This window comes from Chiloscyllium plagiosum, chromosome 4, assembly GCF_004010195.1.
Source record: "Chiloscyllium plagiosum isolate BGI_BamShark_2017 chromosome 4, ASM401019v2, whole genome shotgun sequence".
NCBI classification, from domain to species: domain Eukaryota; kingdom Metazoa; phylum Chordata; class Chondrichthyes; order Orectolobiformes; family Hemiscylliidae; genus Chiloscyllium; species Chiloscyllium plagiosum.
In genome coordinates, this window is record NC_057713.1 from 43,805,081 (window position 1) to 43,830,415 (window position 25,335).

General features: G+C 40.2%; 1 protein-coding gene across 4 annotated transcripts in view; it reads right to left on the reverse strand.

Moving 5' to 3' along the window:
* lrrc69 (leucine rich repeat containing 69) overlaps positions 1-25,335 on the reverse strand; it is a 79,721-nt gene that overhangs the window by 40,717 nt on the left and 13,669 nt on the right. For all 4 annotated transcript variants that reach the window (XM_043688096.1, XM_043688095.1, XM_043688098.1 and 1 more), the window contains exons 3-4: positions 15,262-15,334; positions 14,020-14,215 (exon numbers count right to left, since the gene is read on the reverse strand). In XM_043688096.1, coding sequence (XP_043544031.1) covers positions 14,020-14,215; positions 15,262-15,334 — 269 coding nt within the window. The remainder of the gene's footprint in view (positions 1-14,019; positions 14,216-15,261; positions 15,335-25,335) is intronic.

The following is a 25,335-nucleotide window of genomic DNA, read 5'->3' on the forward strand; positions in this document are numbered from 1 at the left end:
GGCAGCCAGACTTACATAAATCTCTTTTAATAAGCAGCTATTCCAGGGAACCCACATAGTTCCCTCTCTACCTTAGGTCAGAATCACTCCTTTATCACTCAGATTTCCTCATCATCAGGAGTAATGTTTTCCCTTCATAATAAAGTGCCCCAGGTGCTCATCCAGAAAAATTGGCATCTCAATTGGTGGAGCTCCCACTGAACTGCTCAGATTCTTTGCTCAGTGCCTTCTATCACCATTTAGCACTCATTGCTGGAGGTCCCATTACACAGAGATACTGAAAGGCACAAAATAAATTTCAGTGGATAATTCAGGGATATACTGCTCCACAAAAAAAAGGTTCCTAATTGCCATTTCAGTATTTGCAGGTTAGTACCAGCTATACAAGACCTTAATTTTGAAAGATGGAATGATATCCTTTATTCTATACATAATGAAAGAAAAATGCTGCAACAAAACAGTTCAATATACCTTTTCCATTCTGATACAAATCATTATACAGCTCTTCAGGAAATTCTGATGAAAAATTACTTTAAAAAGCTGATAAAATTAAAAGCATTTTTATATTGTTTTTAAGATCTCAGAAATGAACAAATATCCTTTTCTTTTGTCCATGCCCATGATGTTTGTGGAATTTCACACTCAGAATACTCTCCCATGCATACCTGTTGCATACTATTAGTATTTAAATGAATCCAGGCAGCACACTTGTCATAAGATTTTTTAGATATTCATTCCTTTTTCACCTTTTCTTCATAAAATTTCATTTGACACTAAATCAAACTGACTTATTTCCTCTTAACATAGCTCATAATCCTTTTCAGTTAGCTACGTTTCCTATGTTTTCATTATCTATAAATTTTGATACTGCAACCTCTATAACCTGGGTCCAAATCATTTAAATATATTGAGAAAAACAATATTTAAAACCCTGACATTTTGTGATCCTACTGTTTACATCCTGCTTGTCTCACAAGCATCCATTACTCGCTTTTCTATTCTTTATTCAGCTGTCACACTTACTTTAATAACATATGCCCATCATATAATCATTTGTCTCCCATGTTTATCAAACCACTTAAACATCTATATACATATTACCTACTGCAATTTTTCATTAAATATATCTTATTTACTCAAAAACCTCTTACAATTTGTCTGTCATGACTCACCTTTTAAAAACAAAATTTCCTAAGCATTTATTATTTTTTACTTACATTGCTTATTAGATGACAAAAAATTTACAGATATTAGAAAATCAGCCAAATGGGCACAGCCAATATTCCTTGTGGAGTTCCACAATTGTACACAGTAAACCAGTAGTTTGTGAATCATAGTTTTCCACAATTGGGGTTTTAGATAAGTAGTTTCTCCAATCTTCTTATTCAGAAAATTTTATGGTTACAGTTTGCGATGTGGCTTCAAACTGCCAAAGCTCCAATTACCCATACGTAGTTCCAAGTATGCAGGAAACAAAAGCAAGCATTTTAACTGTTCTTTGCCACTATAAACATAGCAAAACATTTAACATCAAAGCCACCAGTTTTAAGTGAGTACGTAAGTCTAATTCAATTTTTATTAAATAACTTTCTTGGATATACCCTAGTGCTTGGGATTAAATTTCAGAGAATTAATACTTACTCTGTAAATGTATTTCATGCACATTTCTTAATCTAGATTAAAATTTTAATCATTGGTAATAAAGATGTGAGACCTGAGTTTCCATAAGGACATCATCATCTTCTATCCTAGCTTTGGTAGAAGACCTGCAGAAGCCCCAGATAAATGCATAAATTGACATTTCACTAGAATTTCTGCCCGTTTCGTGCTGGATTTATGTAAAGGGACTTGAGAGGTTTAACAGTGTGTTAGAAGAAATGAAATTAGTTGCTCTTGTGGTAAGTAGTACATTTAGTAGGACTCAAGTGCCCATTCTAGCATTTGACAATATTGCAGCAGGTCAAGTAGAAATATCAATTAATCTGGCATCAGTGGGAAGGACAAACTTCATATTCAGCATAACAAAAGTCTGTGGTTTGACCTAGCAGTGAATTATTTTGCGTCCTTTAGCAGGAAACATAGGACATGGACTTCACAGAATGGGGATATTTCCATGTTTGGCAGGAGTATTTAAGTGACTTTCAGAAAATATTAAATCTTATGCATTACATATATATCAATATTGCTTTCATAATGCACAGTTGTAAAAATATCTACACATATTAATTTTTAACTCTCTACAAATTGCAGGTGATCATTGGAGCTTTCAAAATTCAACATATTTGGTCTTGTTGAATACAATTAGGACAAATGGAGAGGTCATTAATCAAAAGAGTCAGATAATGCTTTGGGGACCTGAGTGGAAACCCACCACAGCTGACAGTGAAATTTGAATTTAAGAAAAATCTGGAATTAAGAGTCTAATGATGTCAATTGTTAGAAAAATCCATCTAGGTTCACTAAATATCCTTTAGGGAAGAAAGGGTTTTTTTAAAAAATTCATTCATAAGATGTGGGCATCGCTGGCTAGACAAGCATTCATTGCCTATCTTTAATTGCCCAGAGGGCAGTTAAGAGTCAACCACATTGCTGTGGGTCTGGAGTCACATGTAAGCCAGACCACGTAAGGACAAAAATACTTCAGATGCTGGAATCCAAAGCAGATAGGTCGAAGATGGAAGAACACAGCAAACCAGGCAGCATCAGGAGGTGTAGAAGTTGACGTTTCAGGTGTAACTCTTCTTCAGTCCTGAAGAAGGGTTAGACCAGGTAAGGACGGCAGTTTACTTCCTGAAAAAGACATTAGTAAACTACTTTGATTTCTGATAATCAACAATGATTTTGGGGTCACCATTAAATGCTTCACCATCCACCATGGTGGGATTCATAAGAACATAAGAACTAGGAGTAGGAGTAGGCCATCTGGCCCTTCAAGCCTGTTCCGCTATTCAATAAGATCATGGATGAACTTTTTGTGGACTCAGATCCATTTACCCACACTCTCACTGTATCCCTTAATTTCTTTATTGTTCAAAAAAGACTATCTTAGCTTTAAAAATATTTACTGAAATAGCATCAACTAATGCACTGTGCAAGAAATCCCATTGACTTACAACCCTCTGGGTGAAGAAGTTACTTCTCAATTCAGTCCTAAATCTGCTCCCTCTAATCTTGAGGCTATGCCCTCTTGTCCTACTTTCATCTGCCAGTGGAAAAATCCTCTCTACATCTATCTTACCTATTCCCTTCACAAGTTTATGTTTCTATAAGATCTCCCCTCATTTTTCTGAATTCCAATGAATATAATCCCAGTCTACTCAGTCTCTCCTTAAAAGCCAACCCCCAACTTTAGAATCAACCTAGTGAACCTCCTCTGCACCTCCTCCAGTACCAGTACATCCTTTCTCAAGTAAGGAGACCAAAACTGCACTCAGTACTCCAGGTGTGGCCTCAACAGTGCCCTGTACAGCTGCAACATAACATCCCTGCTTTCAAACTCAATCCCTTTAGCAATGAAGGACAAAATTAGATTATTAGGTTAGATTCATTAGATTACTTACAGTGTGGAAACAGGCCCTTCAATTGAACCCGGGTCTCTGGCGCCGTGAGGCAGCAGTGCTAACCACTGTGCCACCGTGCCGCCCACTCACGGTGGCACGGTGGCCTTCCTAATTACTTGTTGTACCTGCAGACCAACCTTCTGTCATTCATGCACAAGGACACTCAGGTCTCTTTGCATAGCAGCATGCTGCAACTTTTTACTATTCAAAATCTAAAAAAAAGTTATAATCCTTTTAACTGTTACTCTGACCAAAATGGATGACTTCACATTTATTAACATTGTATTCCATCTCTCAGACCTTTGCCCACTCTCTCAAAGTATCCATGTTTCTCTGCAAAGTTTTGCAGTCCTCTGAACACTTTGCTCTGCCATTGGGGACAACATTTCATCCTCACTAACACTCAACACTGGAGCCCCCCCAAGGGGTGCGTACTCAGCCCCCTACTGTACTCACTGTATACCCATGACTGTGTTGCCAAATACCAAACTAATGCCATTTACAAAGTTCGCTAATGACACCACCATAGTCAGTCAAATCTCAGATGGTGACGAAACAGAATACATACAGGAGGTGGAAGACTTGGAAAAATGGTGCACTGAGAATAACCTAGCTCTCAATGCCGGCAAAACCAAGGAACTCATTATTAACTTTTGGCAGAATGTTACTCATGCCCCCCAACACATTAACAGCACAGAGGTGGAACAAGTGGAGGGTGTCAAGCTCCTGGGAGTGGTCATCAACAACAAGCTTTTTTGGACTCTTCATGTGGACGCACTGGTTGCAAAGGCCCAACAACATCTCCTCCTCAGGCAGCTGAAAATTTGGCATGACAGCAAATACCTTTGCCAATGTTTATAGGCGCGCCATCGAGAGCATTCTGTCTGGATGTATCACTACCTAGTATGGCAACTGTACCATTCAAGATCAGCGACGGTTATAGAGAGTGGTGAACTCAGTCCGGACGATCACAAAGGCCAACCTCTCATCTATAGAATCGATCTACCAGCCTGCTGTCAAGAAAAGGCTGTCAGCATTCCCAAAGATCCATCCCACCCTGGCAGTGCTTTTCTACAACTTCTACCATTGGAAGAAGGTACAGAAGCCTGAACACATGCACCAGCTGATTTTGAAACAGTTTCTACCCTACTGTTGTTAGAATACTGAATGGACTCACAAACTCTTAGCATTTGCCTGTGCCTGTGTTTTGGTCTTTGCTGCTGTTTACCTATTATTTACTTATCTATGCTATTTAACAATGTGATCTGCCTGTATTGCTCACAAGACAAAGCTTTTCACTGTGCCTCGGTACACATGACAATAAATTCAATTCAATTCAATTCATCTTAGTGTCATGTGCAAACTTTGACACATTACAAGCAGTCCCCAACTCCTAATCATCCATGCCAATTGTGAATAATTGCAGTCCCAACACCGATCTCTGAGGCACACCACGAGTCACTGACTGCCAACCAGAATAACACTCATTTATCCCCACTCTTTGCTTCCTGTTAGTCAACCAATCATCTATCCATGCTAATACTTTACTCATAATGCCATGCATCCTTATCTGATGCCGCAGCCTCTTGTGCAGCACCTTGTTGAAGTCCTATTGGAAATCTAGGTACACCAAATCCAATGGGTCCCTGTTGTCTACCTTGCACCTAATTTCTTCATAGAATTCCAAAAAAATTTATTAAGCACGACCCGCCCTTCAAGAACCCAGGCTGCATCCGCCCAACGGGGCAATTTTTATCAAGATGCCTTGCAATTTCTTCCTTGATAATAGATCCCACTACAAAGGTTAAGCTAACCGCTCTATAATTCACATCTTTTGTCTACCTCACTTTTTAAACAGTGGCATCACATTTACTGTTTTCCAATTTGTTGGGACTGCTCCAGAGTCCAGCGAATTTTGGAAAATTAATATCAGTGCACCTGCTATTTCTCCCACCATCTCTTTTAGTACCCTGAGATGCATTCCATCATTGCTTGACTATCGTTAGCTGCATTAGCTTGCCTAACCCTACCTCTTCCGTAATAATGATTGCTTCCAGGTCCTCATCTATCTTTGTCTCTTTGTCAACTACTGAATCACTTCAAACCCTGGTCCTCAGAACATTATCTGGTACTCTGGATTAACAGTCCAGCAATAATACCACTAGGCCTCCCCTCATGAAATCAGCCTTCCTTACCTGGTCCAGTCTACATGTGACTTCAGATGCATAGCAATGTGGTTGTTTGACTCTTAACTATCTCTGAAACTACCCATGCAAGCCATTCAGTTGTATCAATTGCTACAAAGTCTGCAAAAAGAAACCAAAGCAGATGGTTGCTGTGTCACCATAGTCTTATCAGACCATAGGGGCTGTTCTCTTATTAGAGAGAGAAGCGACTGGTGGTGATTTAACCTGAGGCCATCAAAGACACTGGAAAGGACAACAGCAAAAGAACAGCCCTCTCAATTTTCAATGTCCTCCTTACTAACATTTGGGGGCTTATTCCAAAATTGGGAGACTCACAGACTAGCAACAGCATGACATATTCGTGGAATCAAACCTTATCATGTCCCAGACACCACCATCACCATCCCTGGATATTTCCTTTCCCATCAGGAGGATAGGTTGCAAAGCAGTGGCACTACAATGGTGGATAGTTGAGACACAGTTGCCTGGAAGTCCTCAACATTCACTCCAGACACTAGGAAGTCTCATGGCATCAGATCAAACATGGAGAAGGAAACATTCTGCTGGTTACCACATACTACACTCCCTCGGCTAATTAATCAATACTCATGCATGTTGAAGAACACTTGGAGGAAGCACTGAGGGTAGCAAGGGCATAGAATGTGCTATGTATTTCAATATCTATCACAGAGTGTTATGACAGCAGCACTAATGATCAAACTGGTCAGGTCCTAAAGATCATGGCTGCTGGACTGGGTATGTAGCAGGTAACCTACAAAAGGGATAAACTTACTAGACTTCATCCTCACTAGTGTGCCTGCTAATGCATCTGCCCGTGACAGCACTTTAAAAGTGATCATCACAACTCAGTGGTTAGCACTGCTACCTCACAGCACTAGGGTCCCAGGTTCAATTCCAGCCTCGGGCAACTGTCTGTGTGGAGTTTGCACATTCTCCTCGTGTCTGCGTGGGTTTCCTCCACAGTCCAAAGATATACAGGTCAGGTGAATTGGCCATGCTAAATTGCCCATGGTGTTAGCTGCATTAGTCAGAGGGAAACGGGTCTGGGTGGGTTGCTCTTCAGAGGCTCAGTGTGGACTTGGTGGGCCAAAGGGCCTGTTTCCACACTGTAGGGAATCTAATCTGGTAAATAACATCCTTTTGGAGATGAAGTCCAGTCTCACACTGATAATACCTTACATCATGCTGTGTGGCACGATCTGTTTGGCATGTGGTCATGCTGAATGGGATCGACTTTGAACAGATGTAGCAATTTGAGAGTAGGTATCCATGGGGTGTTGTGGACTGTGAGTGGCAGAATCATGTTCCAACACAAGGTTCTGGCATATCCCCCACTCAACCATTACAATCAAGCCAGGGATCATTCCCTGGTCCAACAAAGAATGTCGGAGTTATGCCAGGAGCAGCATCAGACATACCTAAAAGGGAGTAGTCAATCTGGTTAAGCTACAAAACAGGAATATTTGCACCAGTGCAAAAGCTGAGGCTGAAGTGCTAAGTGGATGTTGTCCAAAATTATGCATGGGGAAAGATCTTACGATTGAATCTTATTGCACAACATGAACAATACTCTGGTGTATTGGTCATGTGTTGTATCATCCATTTTGCTAAGTACATCTGAAAGCGTGACAAATTCAAGCCACTTCATGCTCAGAACAAAGATTCCATTGTACATGGAATGTCCCCATCTTCTAATCAGAGCCTCTGTCTATTAACAGACCGATAAATAAATAGTTTGATCTGGGAGCCAAAATAACTTGTGACAAGAATAAAGCCATGTTGTTTCGACAGAGAGCCAACTAATCCTTTGTCACTTTATCAATAGGTTAGATTATCAGAAAGTGCTGAGGACTCAAAATATTAACTCTGTTTCTTTCTCCACAGATGCTGTCAGACCTGCTGAATCTCCAACACATTCTGCTCTTGTTGCAGATCTCTAGCACCCATAGTGTTTTGCTTTTATCAGAATATTATTTAAATAGAGAGAGACTTCAGAAGGCTATGGAACAGGATCTGTGTACCCTTAGACACCAATCAGAAAACATAAGCAGATACAATGGGTAATTTGTGGGCGGCACGGTGGCACAGTGGTTAGCACTGCTGCCTCACAGCGCCAGAGATCCGGGTTCAATTCCCGCCTCAGGTGACTGACTGTGTGGAGTTTGCACGTTCTCCCCGTGGGTCTGCGTGGGTTTCCTCCGGGTGCTCCGGTTTCCTCCCACCATCCAAAGATGTGCAGGGTCAGGTGAATTGGCCATACTAAATTGCCTGTAGTGTTAGGTAAGGGGTAAATGTAGGGGTATGGGTGGGTTTCGCTTCGGCGGATCGGTGTGGACTTGTTGGGCCGAAGGGCCTGTTTCCACACTGTAATCTAATCTAAAAAAAAATCTAGTGTCAAAAAGTGCGGCACTAGAAAAGCACAGCCAGTCAGGCAGCATCCAAGGAGCAGGAGAGTTGACGTTTCGAACAATGGGTAATGAGGAAGGTATGGAATGTTGGTCTTTATCATAAAGAAGATGAAACATAAAAGAAGGGAAGTAATTGCAACTTATTGGTGAGACCACGCCACTGTGTATAGTTTCAAACTCCTTAATTAAGGAAGGATGTACTTGCTTTGAAGGCAGTTCACGGAAGGGTCACCAGGTTGCTTCCTGAGATGAAGGGGTTGTCTTATGAGGAAAGATTTAACAGGTTGGGCCTCTACTCATTGGAGTTTAGAAGAATGAATGTTGATCTTTGGAAACAGATAAAATTCTATGGAGTTTGACATGTTGAATATTGTGAGAATATTCATGGGCAATCAAGTAGAGGGAACAGTGGGCCTCCCATTTAAGATAGAGATCTTTCTTCTCTCAGAGGGTTGTTCAGTTTTGGAATGATGTAATGCAAACAGCAGCAAAGATGAGTCACTGAAAATGCACATGACTGAGTTAGACAGGCTTTGATCTTGAAGAGTTTCTGGGGGTTGGGGAAGATGACAAGCAGAAAAAGGGAGTTGTAGCCATAAACAGATCAGCCATGATCTATTTGCATAGTGGAACCATCTTAAGATGCCAAATGACTTACTCCTATTGATATTTTGTATGTTCTTATGAAGAGGGTCAAAATTATTTGGTAGGGTACCTCATTGCTTGCAAATATTACTAAAGTGTAGCTTGAATGTTGGGAAAAATAGCCCCTGCATCCCCTTTATGCACAGTCATATTCATAGCACCACTATATAGAGCCTGCTAGCTGCAGTTGTTTGGGAAATATCTGACATCTACCTTGATACTGTTAATACTGTTAATACCTATCCTCTATGGGATATTCCCTGGAACCCTACCAAAACAAACATTAGCTCTCTTGGAGGACCATCAACTTGGTGCAAGAAAATTATTTGTTGTTCACAATAGTGATGCAGACTACCACTGTCCAAGAAAGACCAGAACCTAAGTACATTCCCTTGAGCTATACACATCAAAGAATATGTGACATGAAATCGAAGTACATATTGTAAGTAAAATCTGTAATTGCAAGTGCAATCTGCTGTCATAGGGCCATCACCTATATGTCTGAGGACCATCACCGATATGAACTTTTGAAAGATATTCAGTTAACAAGTTATCTCTGTATTCCACATTCCATTAAAGACAATGGACAACTGCAAAGACTGGAGGTGTAATTATCAGAGACTGTTGCCAACTGACACTTCCATAAGCACTGACGAGTATTACTGATGTAGGTGGAGGATGATGAGGGTTCACAGATGTTGTTTCCCTCCAAAAATGATTTAATATTTTAAAAATCCAAAGTGTACACTTCTGTCAGGGTTCCTGATGAAGGGCGTATGCCCAAAACGTAAATTCTCCTGCTTCTCAGATGCTGCCTGAACGGCTGTGCTTTTCCAGCACCGCATTTTTTAAAGGTTGTAAGGTTCCTGGCCTCCACTACCTTCCCAGGTAGTGCAATTCAGATTTGCACTACCCTCTGAGAGAAAAATCTTTTCCTTAAATCCCTCTGAATCTCCTGACCCTTATTCTAAAATTATGCCACATTTATGGCTGAACCCTTAACCAAGGGAAACAGCTGCTCCCTACTCACCCTGTCCATACCCCTTATAATCTTATACACCTTAATCATGTCCCCCCTCAGTCTTCTCTGCTCTAAAGAAAACAATCCAAGCCTATCTAGTCAAACCTTATAGCTTATTTGCTCCAACCAAAGCAACCTACTGGTAAACCTTCCTCTGTATCCCCTCTAGTACTATTGCATTCTTCCTGTAGTGAGGTGGCCAGAACTGCACACTGTACTCCAGTACTTTCCAACGCTCTATACAACTCCGACATTACCTCCTTGCTCTTACATTCCATGCCACAACCGATGAAAGCAAGTGCCCTATATGCCTTCTTAATTATCACGTTCATGCCTCTGTGACTTCAGGGATCTGTGAATAATTACTCCAAGATCTCAGCAGGGTAACTTTCCATCTGCCATTAAGATGATATTGACGCCATCACCAATTTGTGCTCAAGTTGGTGCTTAACTGATTCTAACGGACTTTCCATTACTATCTGTAGATAAAAGTTAAAAATCACACAACACCAGGTTATAGTCCATTAGGTTTATTTGGAAGTACTAGCTTTCAGAGTCATGCAGATGTCAATACTTGGAATATCATTTAAACAAAGCACATACTGATGATCTCAAAATAATTACGCATCATTTGAAAAAATAGTGATAGTTAAGTCTACAGTGAATGGATCAGAATTAGCACAATGTGCCTTGGGGAAAAAAAAGAGCTGGGAGTAATCACATCAATGCAGGCCAATCCATGTAACATTTTATAAATTCCTAGAACTGGTCTGACTCAAGATTGAGATACAGACAGACTCTAATCTCACACCTTTAATGCATTGTCTGAGCTGGGATGTCACTTTTTTTTTAATAGACTTTATGTTATCTTGAGACTGTGAGTTGAAGGAAGTTCTGGGAGTTACATATTAATGAACCAAAACCTGCAATGCATTCTAAAAGATGAAAGACTTAGCTTTCTAGGTTTGTTCAATATATCATACCAGTTGTATGACACTGTGATCTTTTGCTATAAATTTTGTGTCTTATGATCCTGCTCTACAGCCACCTGATGAAGGAGCAAAGCTCCAAAAGCTAGTAATTCCAAATAAATCTATTGGACTATAACCTGGTGCTGTGTTTTTTAACTTTGTCCATTCCAGTCCAACACCGGCACCTCCACATCATAATGTCAAAGCCAGTCTGCCCTGTCTCCAGCAAAAACACTCTTGGAGATGGGAATGTATCAGAAATTTGGAATTCCCATCTACAAGAGGAGACAGAGGTACAACTTAATTAGGGGCGGTGGTGGTGTCCCTGAGCTTTGTTAGTTTCTAAACTGTACCTACATTTTCTAAACTGTACCTACATTAAGTTCTGGGCAGAAAGGCTAAGTTTCCATCTTCCTATCAGCTGATGGATTGAGGCCCTTAATTGGTCAATTGATGATACTTAAGGACCACTTAATAAAATATTCTCATCAGGCAGCAATTATTTCACCAGTGCAGGCAGGTAGGCTATGGATTGAGGATTGGGTTTTTTGAGGTGAAGCCCTCAGTCTGCAGTAAATTGTGTATGATCAAGGGACTGGACAGTGAAGAGTTGGGTGGAAATGGTACCAATGTAAAAAATCTAACCTATAATTGATAGTTGATCCAATTGTTACCTCTAGGATTTTGTGGCTGACAAATTGGATGCCATGTTCAACGCTGATCATAATTTCAAGAATTGTTTGGTTGGTTAAAAAAAAGAGGAAAGGAATCTGTTCCAAGGGTCAGGCTGGAGGGTAAAACATTAATTCAAGAAACAACCAGTATAATTTACAAGTTGATGATTCTGGCTGATAAACTTCCATAACCTATTTGCGAATGCTGCAAAAATTATGTAAATGGTGACACTTCTAATAATATAATTAAGTTAGATTAATGGAAGTTTTAAAATAAAATTCTTTTTAAAAATTAAGAATTAAACTAAAAGCCACAAGAACTTAGCTTAAAATGAGGGTATTGTTTTAAAAAGTGTTCTTTAAACAAATTATGCAGCACAGTTATGAGCATGTTTCCAACATAGGACCTGACTTAATGTGGTAATGAATCAGAAATTCAAACATGGAGGTCAGTATCCCAATTGTTTTTCCACTTGGTTAAACTTTGTACCAAAGAGAAAATTCTGAAAATCTACTCAATACTGTCAAACCCAGGGAAAATATCAAATGGAGTCATGCAGATGTCAATGCTTGGACAATCATTTAAACAAGCACATATTGATGATTATAAAATAATTACACAACATTCGAAAAAAAAGCAAGCGTAAGCATACAGTGAATGGATCAGAATTAGCAGAAGGAGCCTTGGGAAAAAAGAGCTGGGAGTAATCACAGACACACTCCTCTCTTTGCCAAGACAATTTTGCAAAGCTATTAAGAAAAAATGCTTCCATGTATAGCTAGAATAGGAGTCTGCAGAAGGTGTGTTAATACTTCATAATAAAGTAGTGAAACTGCAGTTAAAGTTTCATAATAGTCATTGTATCATACTATAATACTTAGACAAAACTACATAACAATTACATGGAACAAAATTGAACCTCAATATAAAAGGGGACCACTTGGAACTAAGAATTAGAGAAATTTAAGCATTAATGAACGTGGACTAGAAGGAACCTCACTGACATACATAAAATAATAAAGAATTCAAATAAAGTAAATTTATGATTTCAAAAAATCTGAAGAAAGCAGTTCCAGACCATGTAAATATTAATTAAATTTAGATCAGATAAAGAAGAAACAGGAACTGATAATATTAGCAGTAATCTCAGAAACTCAACAGGTCTGGTAGCAGAGTCACTATGGACTTGAAACACTCACTCTGTTTCTTTCTCCACAGACTTGCTCAGATTTCCCATCATTGTTTTTATTTCAGATTTCTAGCATCCACAATATTTTGCTTATAGTTAGGAATAATCTAGTAAGCAAGTTAATCAGAGACAAAAAAACTGGTCAGATTGTTCAACATATAATTATTTTCCACATTGATTGGTGTATTAATAGACGAGAAAAATAAACAGCTTTGCGCTAAACAGTCTTTTCTCAGCCGTGCATTTCTTAAATTTTTCAAATAAGTAAATGTTTCTAATATACCTAAATGAGATGTCAAAAAGATATGTTGATCACCCTCAATTACACAGAAATTAAGAATATCCTTACTTGAACCATGACTTTAAAATATGAAATCCACTATCCTCTGTCCTAAAATCTCCTGAATATTGCTCTTTTTGTTTCTTGACATTATTATTATCAAAGTAGATTGTTTCCTCCTGCAAACAATTAAGCCATAATACATGGATTGATCATTAAGGTCATCTTAGCCCTCCAACTGAGACAATAACAAATTCCAACTATCTACAGAACAGCTTTCTTTACTAATCCATCATTGTCTGGAATAAATTGATAACAGTGATTTTCACAAGTGAGCCAAATTTTTTTTAGTACAAATTTTCACTCAGACATTTTATAACATTTTATTCAATTATATGCAGATCGTGAACATACCATCATTTTGGGCTGACAGCACACATCTACATATGAACTCAATTAATAATATTCACCCAAGTCAGAAAACTGAAAATTCAAGCTTCACTGTAAATTCAAACATATAACTGAAACAGACAGCACCAAGAGACTGCTGCATTGTCTAGAAATATCATCTTTCAAATAAGTTGTTACTTTAAGGTCCTGCCTGCCTGCTCAGATTAATGCAATGATTTTCCATGACACTATTTGAAAAAGAGTGAGAGCTTTTCTTTGCATCGACCTTCATCCTTCTCTCACAAAATACCACTAAAACCATTTTTTCTAGACATTTGTCTCACTACTTTCTAAGTATTCTGTACACAAAAGTGCTTGTCATCTTTATCTACAAAACAAACACCAATAATTAATTAGTCCATTAACTGTAGAGCACTTTGTGACTTCTGAAAGATGACATATTATATAAATGCAAGTTAAGTTACACAATTTCAACTGAATATCCACAGCAGCACAGGAAAATCATTTTTACATGATTTTCCAGGATTTTATGGATCTCTCACTAAGGTCACAGGAGATGAATGGGAGAATCCCTCCGAAAATCAATGGACAATACTTTTAATGTATATATTTAATTTAATACAATGAGAAATTCTATTTCATGATAACTTACTTCAGGGAGCACCTGGATTTCATTCCTTGGCACAGAAAGCTTCTTGAGATTAGTCAAATATCCAATGTCATGTGGAAGTGATTTGAGTTTATTGTGTGCTAAATGTAGTTCACAAAGATGTTGTAGGAGACAAAGTTTGCTTGGAACGCTCTCCAGTTGGTTGTTGTTCACAGTAAGATATTTGAGCTGTGCCAGCCTGCAAAACAACATTCATCATTTGTAATGATACAGTGGTCCCCTTTACAGATCATGTCCTTTTTACCAAAAGAAAATCTTAAACTGGTCTTAATTTACCAGACCGTCCTAAGATTCTGTTATTGGTTAAACACTCGTAAACTGTAGAAACTTGTAAACACTATTAACATAATACTGTTTGTTAAAGTATACTCTATTGCATTTTTATATAATTTCAGGCTCAAAAATTATCCATCACAAGGAATGTGTCTTACACCTAATTTAATAGCACTCAATTTAAACAAAATATTGTTCTGCACATTTCTACATACCCGTATCATATATACATTGTCTGACAATGTTGGTACATTAATCCAAAAAAGTGGGGTCAAAGTTAATGAGTTAATATCCAGAGTTCCTAATTATTATGGACTATTTGGAGTTTCAAGAATTGGCTAAAAACACACTATTTAGACATCCCTGCCTACCATTTGTATATAAACACACATGTGGTACTGAACCATGTAAACCAGAAGCTTCAGATTTAATTTACAGTAGGTGCTGAGTTATTTAATCTAAGCCAGGATTTAGTTCATCACTTGTTTGAGAGTAGCCATGTGAGATGTCAGGTGAGGACAGGAAAAGGTTTGCCTGTAATTCTACTATCATTGTCAAACATTTATCAATGGTCACTCTGGAAACATACAAGAAGATTGGATGTGGCATTCAATAGACAATAAGTGCAGGGGTAGGCCATTCAGCCGTTCGAGCCTACATCACCATTCATTATGATCATGCCTGATCATCCACAATCAGTATCCTGTTCCTGCCTTATCCCCATAACGCTTGATTCCACTATTTTTAAGAGCTCTATCCATCTCTTTCTTGAAAATATCCAGAGACATGGCCTCCACTGCCTTCTGGGGCAGAGCATTCCAGATATCTACCACTCTCTGGGTGAAGAAGTTTCAAATGCAGAACAGTGCTGTATCACATTTAGAATAGATGGAGAGGTGACTGTGGTGACTTGATGTAACAAATAACAATGTAATAGAAGAATTATTTTACCTGCATATCTCTTCAGGCAAGGTTGTCAACTTGTTTTTATTCAGGTTCAAGAAAGTTAGGTTTTCTAAACATTCTGAAATGACAGAAAGTGTGCATTTTGTAAATGAGAGGAGTATTAAACAAAAGAAAATAGCAAATGATACCAAATCATAGAAACAAAAATGATAGCATAAAATACAGCAACATTTTTTAAGGTCTTGCAACACTTGTGAAGAAAAAAGTGTTATCAAATATTTCCAAGAGGATTACGTTTCATCAGAACTCTCTTCACATATGCTATCAGACCTGCTGAATGTTTGCAGATTTTTTGGTTTTAGGTTTCCAACATCTGCAATATTTTCTTTTATCTCAAAAACACATATAAGGTTAATCTCCTCTACTCTGATATCTTCTCCATCTCTAACATGTTACTACATATGAAATTGCAAAGAGAGAGATTTAAAACAGGAGGAATTGATGTCCAGAGAAAGGTTAATTCCAAGCTGTTTCTACAGCCTTACAATATTTAGATCAGAGTATTGCTGATAAAGTTAAAAGCCTGGGAAACAAATTATCCAAACCACGCACTTGATCAAGGAGTACATTGCCCTGAGAGGGAAAATTAACTTTAAAAATGGGTACATATTCAATCTCCAAAACAATATCAATAACTACAGTAGGAAGAAAGCTTAATGAATAAATGAATTTGGAAAATAATTAACTGATATATATTCATCCTGAGTTTCTTTGCATTTTTCTCCTTGTTCTTTTTACCATGCATACATTCCTTCCATCTCTCACACAATACAGAAGTAATTGGAGAAGTTAATCACAAGATTGTGTCATTTTGTATAGTATAAAACCAATGCAGGAAATGTGAAAAAGCATTCCATCAAGTTGCTGAAAATTTTTTACAATTCTAAAAACTGTAGGAATTCAGAAGAGGCTATCATGATACATTCCATATCTTAAAAATAAGCTCCCAACTTTCTCACACTTTTAAGATATTCACTCCTCTATGCTAGTGAAGTGCACTTTTTCCCAGTGTAATGCCGCATCTGATCCTTCTCTACTTGACCCCTCCCTGGTATCATCAAATCCTATCTTCTCTCAGCTTCATACTTCCACCTTACCTTCTTTGCACCGTGCCAAACCTACTTTGTGAAAGCAAGTTGTTTCCCTCCACTTACACTTTGGATAACTTCATCAAATAAAACTCCCAATCCTTGTTAATAATGGGCAATGTTTAGTGGAATAGAAGAAAGGTGTAATGGAACAAAGGTAAAAGTCACGAGATGGGTGAAAAGAAAGGCAAGGGTTTGAGGCTGATGATTAAAGTGCTAAGAAATTAATTTTGAGAAAAACACAGGAACATTGCAGTACGAGTGTTTCAATCTGGCACAGCATGGACTGGAAGGTGGGGGGGGGATCGATTGAGGTTGTTACTATTTAAAACTGTTGGCTACACTTTGGGATAAAAGATTAACTTTTGTTTTGTAAAAGATTTGTGATCCTAATTTCCAGAAAAAAAATCCCAAAGAACTGAGGATGTTAGTAATCAGAAACAAAATCAAAAACTGCTGGAAAAACTCAGCATGTCTGGCAACAGCTGTGAAGTGAAAGCAGAGTTAACGTTTTGGATCCAGTGACCCTTCTTCATGTTCTGAAACATTAACCTGAAGTATTAACAGAACTGTTCTATGGAGAATGGGATCATGGAAATTAATAGTAGACAGTATCTTTCAATGTTCCATACTTTTCTATCCTTAGTCTTGTAAATTTATGAATATATACTGAAATGTTGAGAATATATAAACCAGGTCGTCAATATTAATGAAAGCAAAAGCAGACAGGTCAGTTGTGTGTGCTTATATATTATTTCAGTTTTAGAGCACTTATTTTTCTTTCCTTCTATTTTCATATTTGTCTCATTGCTCAAGACAGTCAACAGAGTATGAAACTGCAACAATAGAAGGAAAAGAATCAATCATGGCTACTTGTGATAAACCAGCTAAACCACTGGGCTCCAATCATTGACCTTTCTTTATTTCTGCAAGTAGAAATATTTCCATCAGTTCAAACCCATAGATTAGAAAGGAAAACATCTTGAAATTACATTTGGCTCTGAAATGAAATGAACAAGAATTGCAATACGATCTAATATTCACCTCACTTGCACACAAATTGAACAACATTCATAGTTAATTACAAATCAGAAGAGAATATTTGGCTTAAATAATTGCAAGTGACAGTGTAATGACAGTGGAAAGTTTTTTCAAAAACTGGAAACCATGTTACCTAATGTATTGTTGATATTACCTGTCTTTTGCTATCTTTCACTGCAAAATGGGAGCATAACTCTTGTAAGGCCACCCAAGCCAGACAAGTAGAAAGAATCCAGATTAAAGATTCACTGGTCCTCCAGATAGGAGGCTCCAAATCAGACTGACAATGTCTGGGTAGAATAAATTTTATTGCAGATCCAAACAGACATGCAATTAAAATAACATTTGGAAAACCATAATCTGCCAGTTGTTAGGCAAGATAATACTCTTGTCTAAACAGAGATATATTATTCTCAATAGTGATGGAAAAAATGATTTGCCTTCAGCCGAAAGGCACAAATGACTCTAATTTTGAGTCTCACATTTTCCTGTAGCCCTGTACAACTTAACTCAGATTTAGAAATAACGGAATAAGGCAAGTGATAATGTTAAATACTTTAATATGTTGAATACTGTCAGTGATAGTGTGCAGTTCAAGGGCTACTATTGAATAATTATTTAATTGCATGGATTTCTGTCTTTTTCATGTGTAGATCAGGTAAAGTATGGAAACCTATTGCACTCCACACATATTTTCACCAGAGGTAAAAGGGGATCAGAGTATGTCTCTGAAAAAGACAAGAGCTTCAATAAAACATTTAAACAAGGCCAGAAATAACCTGCACACAATTATCTGCTTATAGGTGACAGTGACCTTAAGTTTCTAAGAACAGTGAAGAAATTGAAACTTATTGAATGGTCACTGGAAAGTGCTTGGAACAAGTTGCAAGTCATTTCAGCACTTTTTTTTTGTTTTGTCTATCTGTTGACATTTATTTTGTGAATTTGGTGTGTTAATTGTCATTAGTGCTGTGGAACTAACCACTCCCAGCTAATGGTTGGGATAGTGTGCTGCCACCAAACTCCCTTTCTACCTTTTTGAATAAAACTTTAAACAAGTTAGAAGGACTCTAGTGGGCATTGTGACAAACACAAAATGAAATGGTCAATGGAAACCTTGAAAGTTGTGACAGAAGTTTATCAAAATTAAATCAAAATATCATTGCTGTGGGTGATGATGCATCCTATCCCCTGCGGTGCCCAACATTGTACCAGTCGACAGTCCACGCTCCCTCTCAGTGACAACCCCTCCACATCCTGCTACTGGAATCTATTTGGCCAATCCCAGAAACAGGTCACGGAGGAAGCTGTCCATCTGTCTACTCCTCTCTACACATGGTGCCCATCTACTGGAAGTACGGGGCTGAAGTGCAAATAAAGTTTTTAAAGTAGCCCCTTTAGGAAGCCAAATAGGGACTAAAAACAAAAAGTAATTCCAAATAAATATGGTATTTTTTTACCAGGCCACAAAGCTACATGTGGAGATCTACTTAACCTTTTATTATATAAGACTACCATAAGGAACAGGAGAAAGTGAGGACTGCAGGTGCTGGAGACCAGAATTGAGAGTGTGGTGCTGGAAATGCACAGCTGAGTGTGGTGCTGGAAAAGGTCAGGCAGCATCCAAGGAGCAGGAGTATCGACATTTTGGGCGTAAGCTCTTCATCAGGAATGAGGCCCATAGTTCAAATGCAACAGTGTACAACCCAAGTCTCCAACGGAAAGGACTCCTTTCTAGTGGGCTCTCCATGGCATATTTCTGCTGCTGAAAGGTAGGATGTAAGGCGTAGCCAAGTGATGGACAAATGTGAGGAAATGGCAAGTTTGTAGCTGCAGCAGCTTATTTTAGACAGTTACCATTGGAGTACCATTTTGAAGAACACAGAATGAATTTCACCGACAGAACTCAAATTGTGGAGCATGTGTAGAGTCTCCCACCAACCCTCCTCCTCTAAAAAGAAAGGACCAAGTGTGGAGGCTTGGTGAGGTAAGGCTTTTGTGTTTTTTCCATTTATTCAATCTTTCTTGGTAACTTAAAGCAAACAGGATGGAGGCTAGGGCAGTTGCATGCTCCTCTTGCAGGAGGTGGTAAGGGTCACCATTGGTGTCCCTGCTGACTTCACCTGCAAGGAGTGGACCCAACTCCAGCTCCACATAGACCACATTAGGGAACCTGAGCTGGAGCTGGATGAACTTCGAATCATTTGGGATGCTGAGGGGGTGAAAGAGAAGAGTTATATGGAGGTAGTCACACCTAAGTTACAGGACAAATATAGCTGGGTGACTGTCAGGAGAGGGGAAGGAAAGGGTCAGACAGTGCAGGGAGCCCCTCTGATGGTCTTCCCCTCAATAATAATAAGTTTACCGCTTCAGATAGTGTTGGGGGGAGCCTACCAGGGGAATGCCACAGCGGCCAGGTGTCTAGCACTAAACCTGGCTATGTGGCTCAGTAGGAAAAGTGGGGGGGGAGGGGGGGGGAATAGGAGAGCAATAGTGATAGGAGAGCCAATCGTGAGAGGAACAGGCAGGAGATTCTGTGGTCGCGAGTGAGACTCCGACGTGGTGTGTTGCCTCCCAGTTGCCAGAGTCGGAGATGTCTCAGATTGAGCCCACAGGCTTCTTAAGTGGGAGGGGGAGCAACCAAAAGTAGTGTACACATTGGTATCAATGACATAGGTACGGAAAGGGAGGAGGACTTGAAAGGAGAATATAGGGAGTTAGGTTGGAAGCTGGAAGGCAGGTGAGTAAACCTAGCAGTAAAGCTAGCAATAGAGTGAGTGCAGATGCACACATGGCTATAGCGGTGTAGCGGGGAGGGCTTCAAATATGTGGATCATTGGGATATTTTCTGAGGAAGGTGGGATCTGTACAAGAAGGATGGGTTGCACTTGAACTAGAGGGGCACAAAGATTCTGGGTGGGAGGTTTGGTAGACCCCTTCAGAAGGGTTTTAAATGAGATTGGCCAGGGGGTGGGGAGTGATGGGAACCTGAGCTATGGATCAGACGATGGTGTAGGTTGTGAACAGATAGATACAGTGTGCAGAAAGTCTGTGAGGAGGGATAGGCACTTGATAGCACAATGTGCAGTCAGTGTGATTGGTTGAAGTGTGTCTATTTTAATGCAAAAAGTATCAGGAATAAGGTTGACAAGCTTAAGAGAACGGATCAGTACTTGGAACTATGATGTTGCAGCCTTTGCAGAGACTTGGATATCACAGGGGCAGAAATGGTTGTTGGATGTTCCAGGGTTTAGATGTTTCAAAAGGAATAGCGTGGGGAAGGTAAAAGAGGTGGAGGAGTGACATTGCTTATTAGGGAAGGTAGCTGAAAATGTGTTGCTGGAAAAGCACAGCAGGTCAGGCAGCATCCAAGGAACAGGAGAATCGACGTTTCAGGCATAAGCCCTTCTCCTATTAGGGAAGGTATCATAGTTGCAGAAAGGGAGATCATCGAGGAGGGTTTGTGTACACAGTCAGTATGGGTGGAAGTCAGAAACAGGAAAGAAGCAGTCACTTTATTGGGAGCTTTCTACAGGCCCCCCAATAGCAACAGAGACACGGAAGAGCAGATTGGGAGGCAGAGTTTGGAAATGTGCAGAAGTAGCAGGGTTGTTGTCATGGGTGACTTTAACTTTCTAATATTGATTGGAACCTACTTAGTTCAAATAGTTTGGATGGAGCAGTTTTTGTCAGGTGTATCCAGGAAGGGTTCCTCCCACAATCTGCAGAAAGGCCGACTAGAGTGGAAGCCATACTAGATTTGGTGCTTGGCAATGAATCATGCCACATGTCAGATTTCTTGGTGGGAAAGCATTTCAGTGATCGTGATTGCAGCTCCATGACCTTCAGCATACTCATGGAGAGGGATAGGAGCAGACAGTATGGGAAAGCATTTAATTGGGGGAGGAGGAATTACAATTCTATTAGGCAGGAACTGGGGAGCCAAGATTGGGAACAAATGTTCTCAGGGAAATGCACAACAGAAATGTGGAGGCTGTTTATGAAACACCCGCTGATAGTGCTGGAGAGGTTTGTCCCACTGAGGCAAGGAAGGCATGGTAGGTTGAAAGAACCTTAGGTGACAAGGGATGTGGAACATCTCGTCATCAGGAAAAGTGATTTTAAAGTTAAGGGGGCGAGGATTGGACAAGGATTTAGAGGGTTACAAAATAGCAAGGAAGGAATTGAAGAATGGACTTAGGAGTGCTAGAAGCGGGCATGAAAATGTTTTAGCGGGTCAGATTAAGGAAAACCCTCAGGTATTCTACACTTATGTGAGGAACAAGAGGATGGCCAGAATGAGAATAGGACCAGTCAGGGATAGTGGAAGGAACTTGTGCCTGGAGTCAGAGGAAGTAGGGGAAGTCCTGAATGCATACGTTGCTTCAGTTTCACGACTGAGAAGGACTTTGACGCTTCTGAGGACAGCATGAAACATTGATATGCTGGAACAGGTTGATGTTTGGAAGGATGATATGCTGAAAATTTTTGAAAAATGTAAGGATAGATAAATCCCCGGGCCAGATGGGATATACTCTACTGCACCTTTGGCGATGATCTTTGCGTCCTCACTGTCCACTGAAGTACTGCCAGATGATTGGAGGGTGGGAAATGTTATTCCCTTGTTCATGAAAGTGAATAGGGATAATCCTGGGAGTTATAGACCAGTCAGTCTTATGTCAGTGGTGGGCAAAGTATTGGAGAGGATTCTGAGAGACAGGATTTATAATTACTTAGAAAACCACAGTTTGAGTAGAGATAATCAGCATGGCTTTGCAAGGGGGCAAGTCATGCCTTACACACCTTATTCAATTCTTTGAGGATGTGACAAAACACATTGATGATGGTAGAGCAGTGGATGTGATGTACAATTGATAAGGGTCCCATGGTAGGTCATTCAGAAAATAAGGAGGCATGGGGATACAGGGAAACCAGTCTGTCTGGAGACAGAATTAGCTATCCCATAGAAGACAGAGAGTGGTGATAGAAAGTGTTTAGCCTGGAGCTCGGTGACCAGTGGTGTTCAACAGGGATCGGTTCTGGGACCTCTGCCCTTTGTGATTTTTATAAATGACTTGGATGAGAAAGTGGAAGGGTGGGTTAGTAAGTGTGCTGATGACACGAAGCTTGGTAGAGTTGTGGATAGTGTGGAGGGCTGTTGTAGGTTGCATCGAGACATTGACAAGTGTTGATAAGTGGTAGATGGAGTTCAACTTGGAAAAGTGTGAAATCATTCACTTTGGATGGTATAAATTGAATGCAGAATACAGAGTTAAAGGCAAGAGTCTTGGCAGTGTGAAGGAACAGAGGGGTCTCTTAGTCCATGTCTATAGATCCCTCAAAGTTGCCACGCAGGTTGATAAGGTTGTTAGGAAGATGTATGGTGTGTTGGCTTTCATGAACAGGGGGATTGAGATTAAGAGCCGCGAAGTTATGCTGCAGCTCTACAGAGTCCTAGTTACACTACACTTGGAATATTGTGTTCAGTTCTGGTTGTTTCATTATAGGAAAGATGTGGAAGCTTTAAAGAGGGTGCAATGGAGATTTACAAGGATACTGCCTTGACTGGAGGGCATGTCTTATGAAGAAAGGTTGAGGGAGCTCGGGCTTTTCTCATGACAGCGAAGAAGGATGAGAGGTGACTTGATAGAGGTGTACAAGATGTTGAGAGGCATAGAGTAGATAGCCAGACATTTTTCCCAAGGTGGAAATGTCCATCACGAGGGGGCATAATTTTAAGGTAATTGGAGGAAGGTTTACAGGAGATGTCAGAGGCAGGTTATTTACTCAGAGAGTGGTGGGTACATGGAATGCACTGCCTGTAGTGGTAGTAGAGTCAGATACATTCGGGACATTTAAGCAACTGTTGGATAAGCACATGGAAGTTAAAACAACGAAAGGTATGTAGGTTATTCTGATCTTAGAGTAGGATAAAAGGTCAGCACAACATTGAGGGGCCAAAGGGCCTGTATTGTGCTGTATTGTTCTATGTAGATCCTGAGGGATCTGGAATTAATGTTAATGTTAATTCCAAAACTAACAGGAGTCAAATCCTCTGGAAGCTCACCGCATTTCAGAATTACCTCGATTCTCTGTTTGTGTTTGATGTTGTATAACAGTCATGAGGCTTGGAATGGCTAGGGTTGCATACTGAACATTGCCCACTGTTTGAACAGCCAATTGTACAGGCAACTTCCTGAGCCCTCTCCTCCAACAGCTACCTAATATCTCACTGACAGAGGAACCAGTTCCTAAACAACTGGAGAGAGCGCTCCAGTGTGAGGCTCAAACCTTGGTCAGTTCAGATAAAAGACTTGAAATTCCTGGAGGAAGTTCCGAGGACACATCCACTCCACAAACAGGAAATATATGAAGTAATTGAAGCCACACACGATGTCAGCATGTTGCACCATCTTAGAGAAGGTTCATCATAAAGGTAACACTGCAGAGTCTGAAGATGGAAAATTGCTATCTGGGTGCAGATACAAATCAACATCTGACCTCTCTTCCCAAACCGGAGGTTCAGTGTCTCAGCAGTGACCTAATATTGTTTCATGTCCCAGAAAAACACAATTAGTTTACTCTATGTTTATGACAAACTCTGGGGGAGGGATTAAAGTGACTAGCCAGTACCACAACATGATAACAATCAACTCATTTTTGACCACCTCTCAACTCCTGAAAGGAAACACTTGGAGTAGTCCTGACTAGCATCCTAAGTGAGTTGCCACCTTGGTTTCCAATGCATGCTAATTTGCAGGCCAGGGTTCATAAAAACTAGGAATAGGCCATTTGAGCCTGATGCACCATTCATTTGGCCATAGCAGATCCTCTATTTCAATGCCATATCCCACTTTCTCCCCATAACCCTTCAGGACTTTAAAATATGAAAAAGTCTCTCTCTCTTCCTTGAATATATTCAGTGACTTGGCCTCCATAGTCTTCTGTGGTACAGAATTCTACAGAATTCATTTGAGTGAAGAACCTCTTCCTTGTCTCAGCCCTAAATGGTCTCCCACATATCCTGAGAGTGTGTTCCCTGGTTTTAGACTTCCAGCTAGAAAAAAACATCCTCTTTGCACTGAGTCTGGCCAGCCCAGTTGGAATTTTATACATTTCAATCAGATCCCCTTTCATCCTGCTGAACTTTAGTGAATACTGGACCAGAGCTGAAAATGTGTTGCTGGAAAAGCGCAGCAGGTCAGGCAGCATCCAAGGAGCAGGAGAATCGACGTTTCGGGCATAAGCCCTTCTTCAGGAATGAGGCAAGTACCCTTCCACTGACACCCTCCTTCGACTGACTGAATTGGTCCTCACCCTGAACAACTTCTCTTTCCAATCCTCCCGCTTCCTCCGAACCAAAGAAGTAGCCATGGGCACCCGCATGGGCCCCAGCGATGCCTGCCTCTTCATAGGATATGTGGAACAGTCCATCTTCCGCAGCTACACTGCACCACCCCCACCTTTTCCTCCGCTACATCGATGACTGTATCGGCGCTGCCTCGTGCTCCCACGAAGAGGTTGAACAGTTCATCCACTTTACCAATACCTTCCACCCCGACCTCAAATTCACCTGGACCGTCTCAGACTCCTCCCTCCCCTTCCTAGACCTTTCCATTTCTATCTCGGGCGACCGAATCAACACAGACATTTACTTTAAACCAACCAACTCCCACAGCTACCTAAACTACACCTCCTCCCACCCTGCCCTCTTTAAAAACACCATCCTATATTCCCAATTCCTTCGTCTCCGCCGCATCTGCTCCCAGGTGGACCAGTTCCAATACCGTACAACCCAGATGGCCTCCTTCTTCAAAGACCGCAAATTCCCCCCAGGCGTGATCGACGATGCCCTCCACCGCATCTTCTCCACTTCCTGCTCCTCCGCCCTTGAGCCCCGCCCCTCCAACCGCCACCAGGACAGAACCCC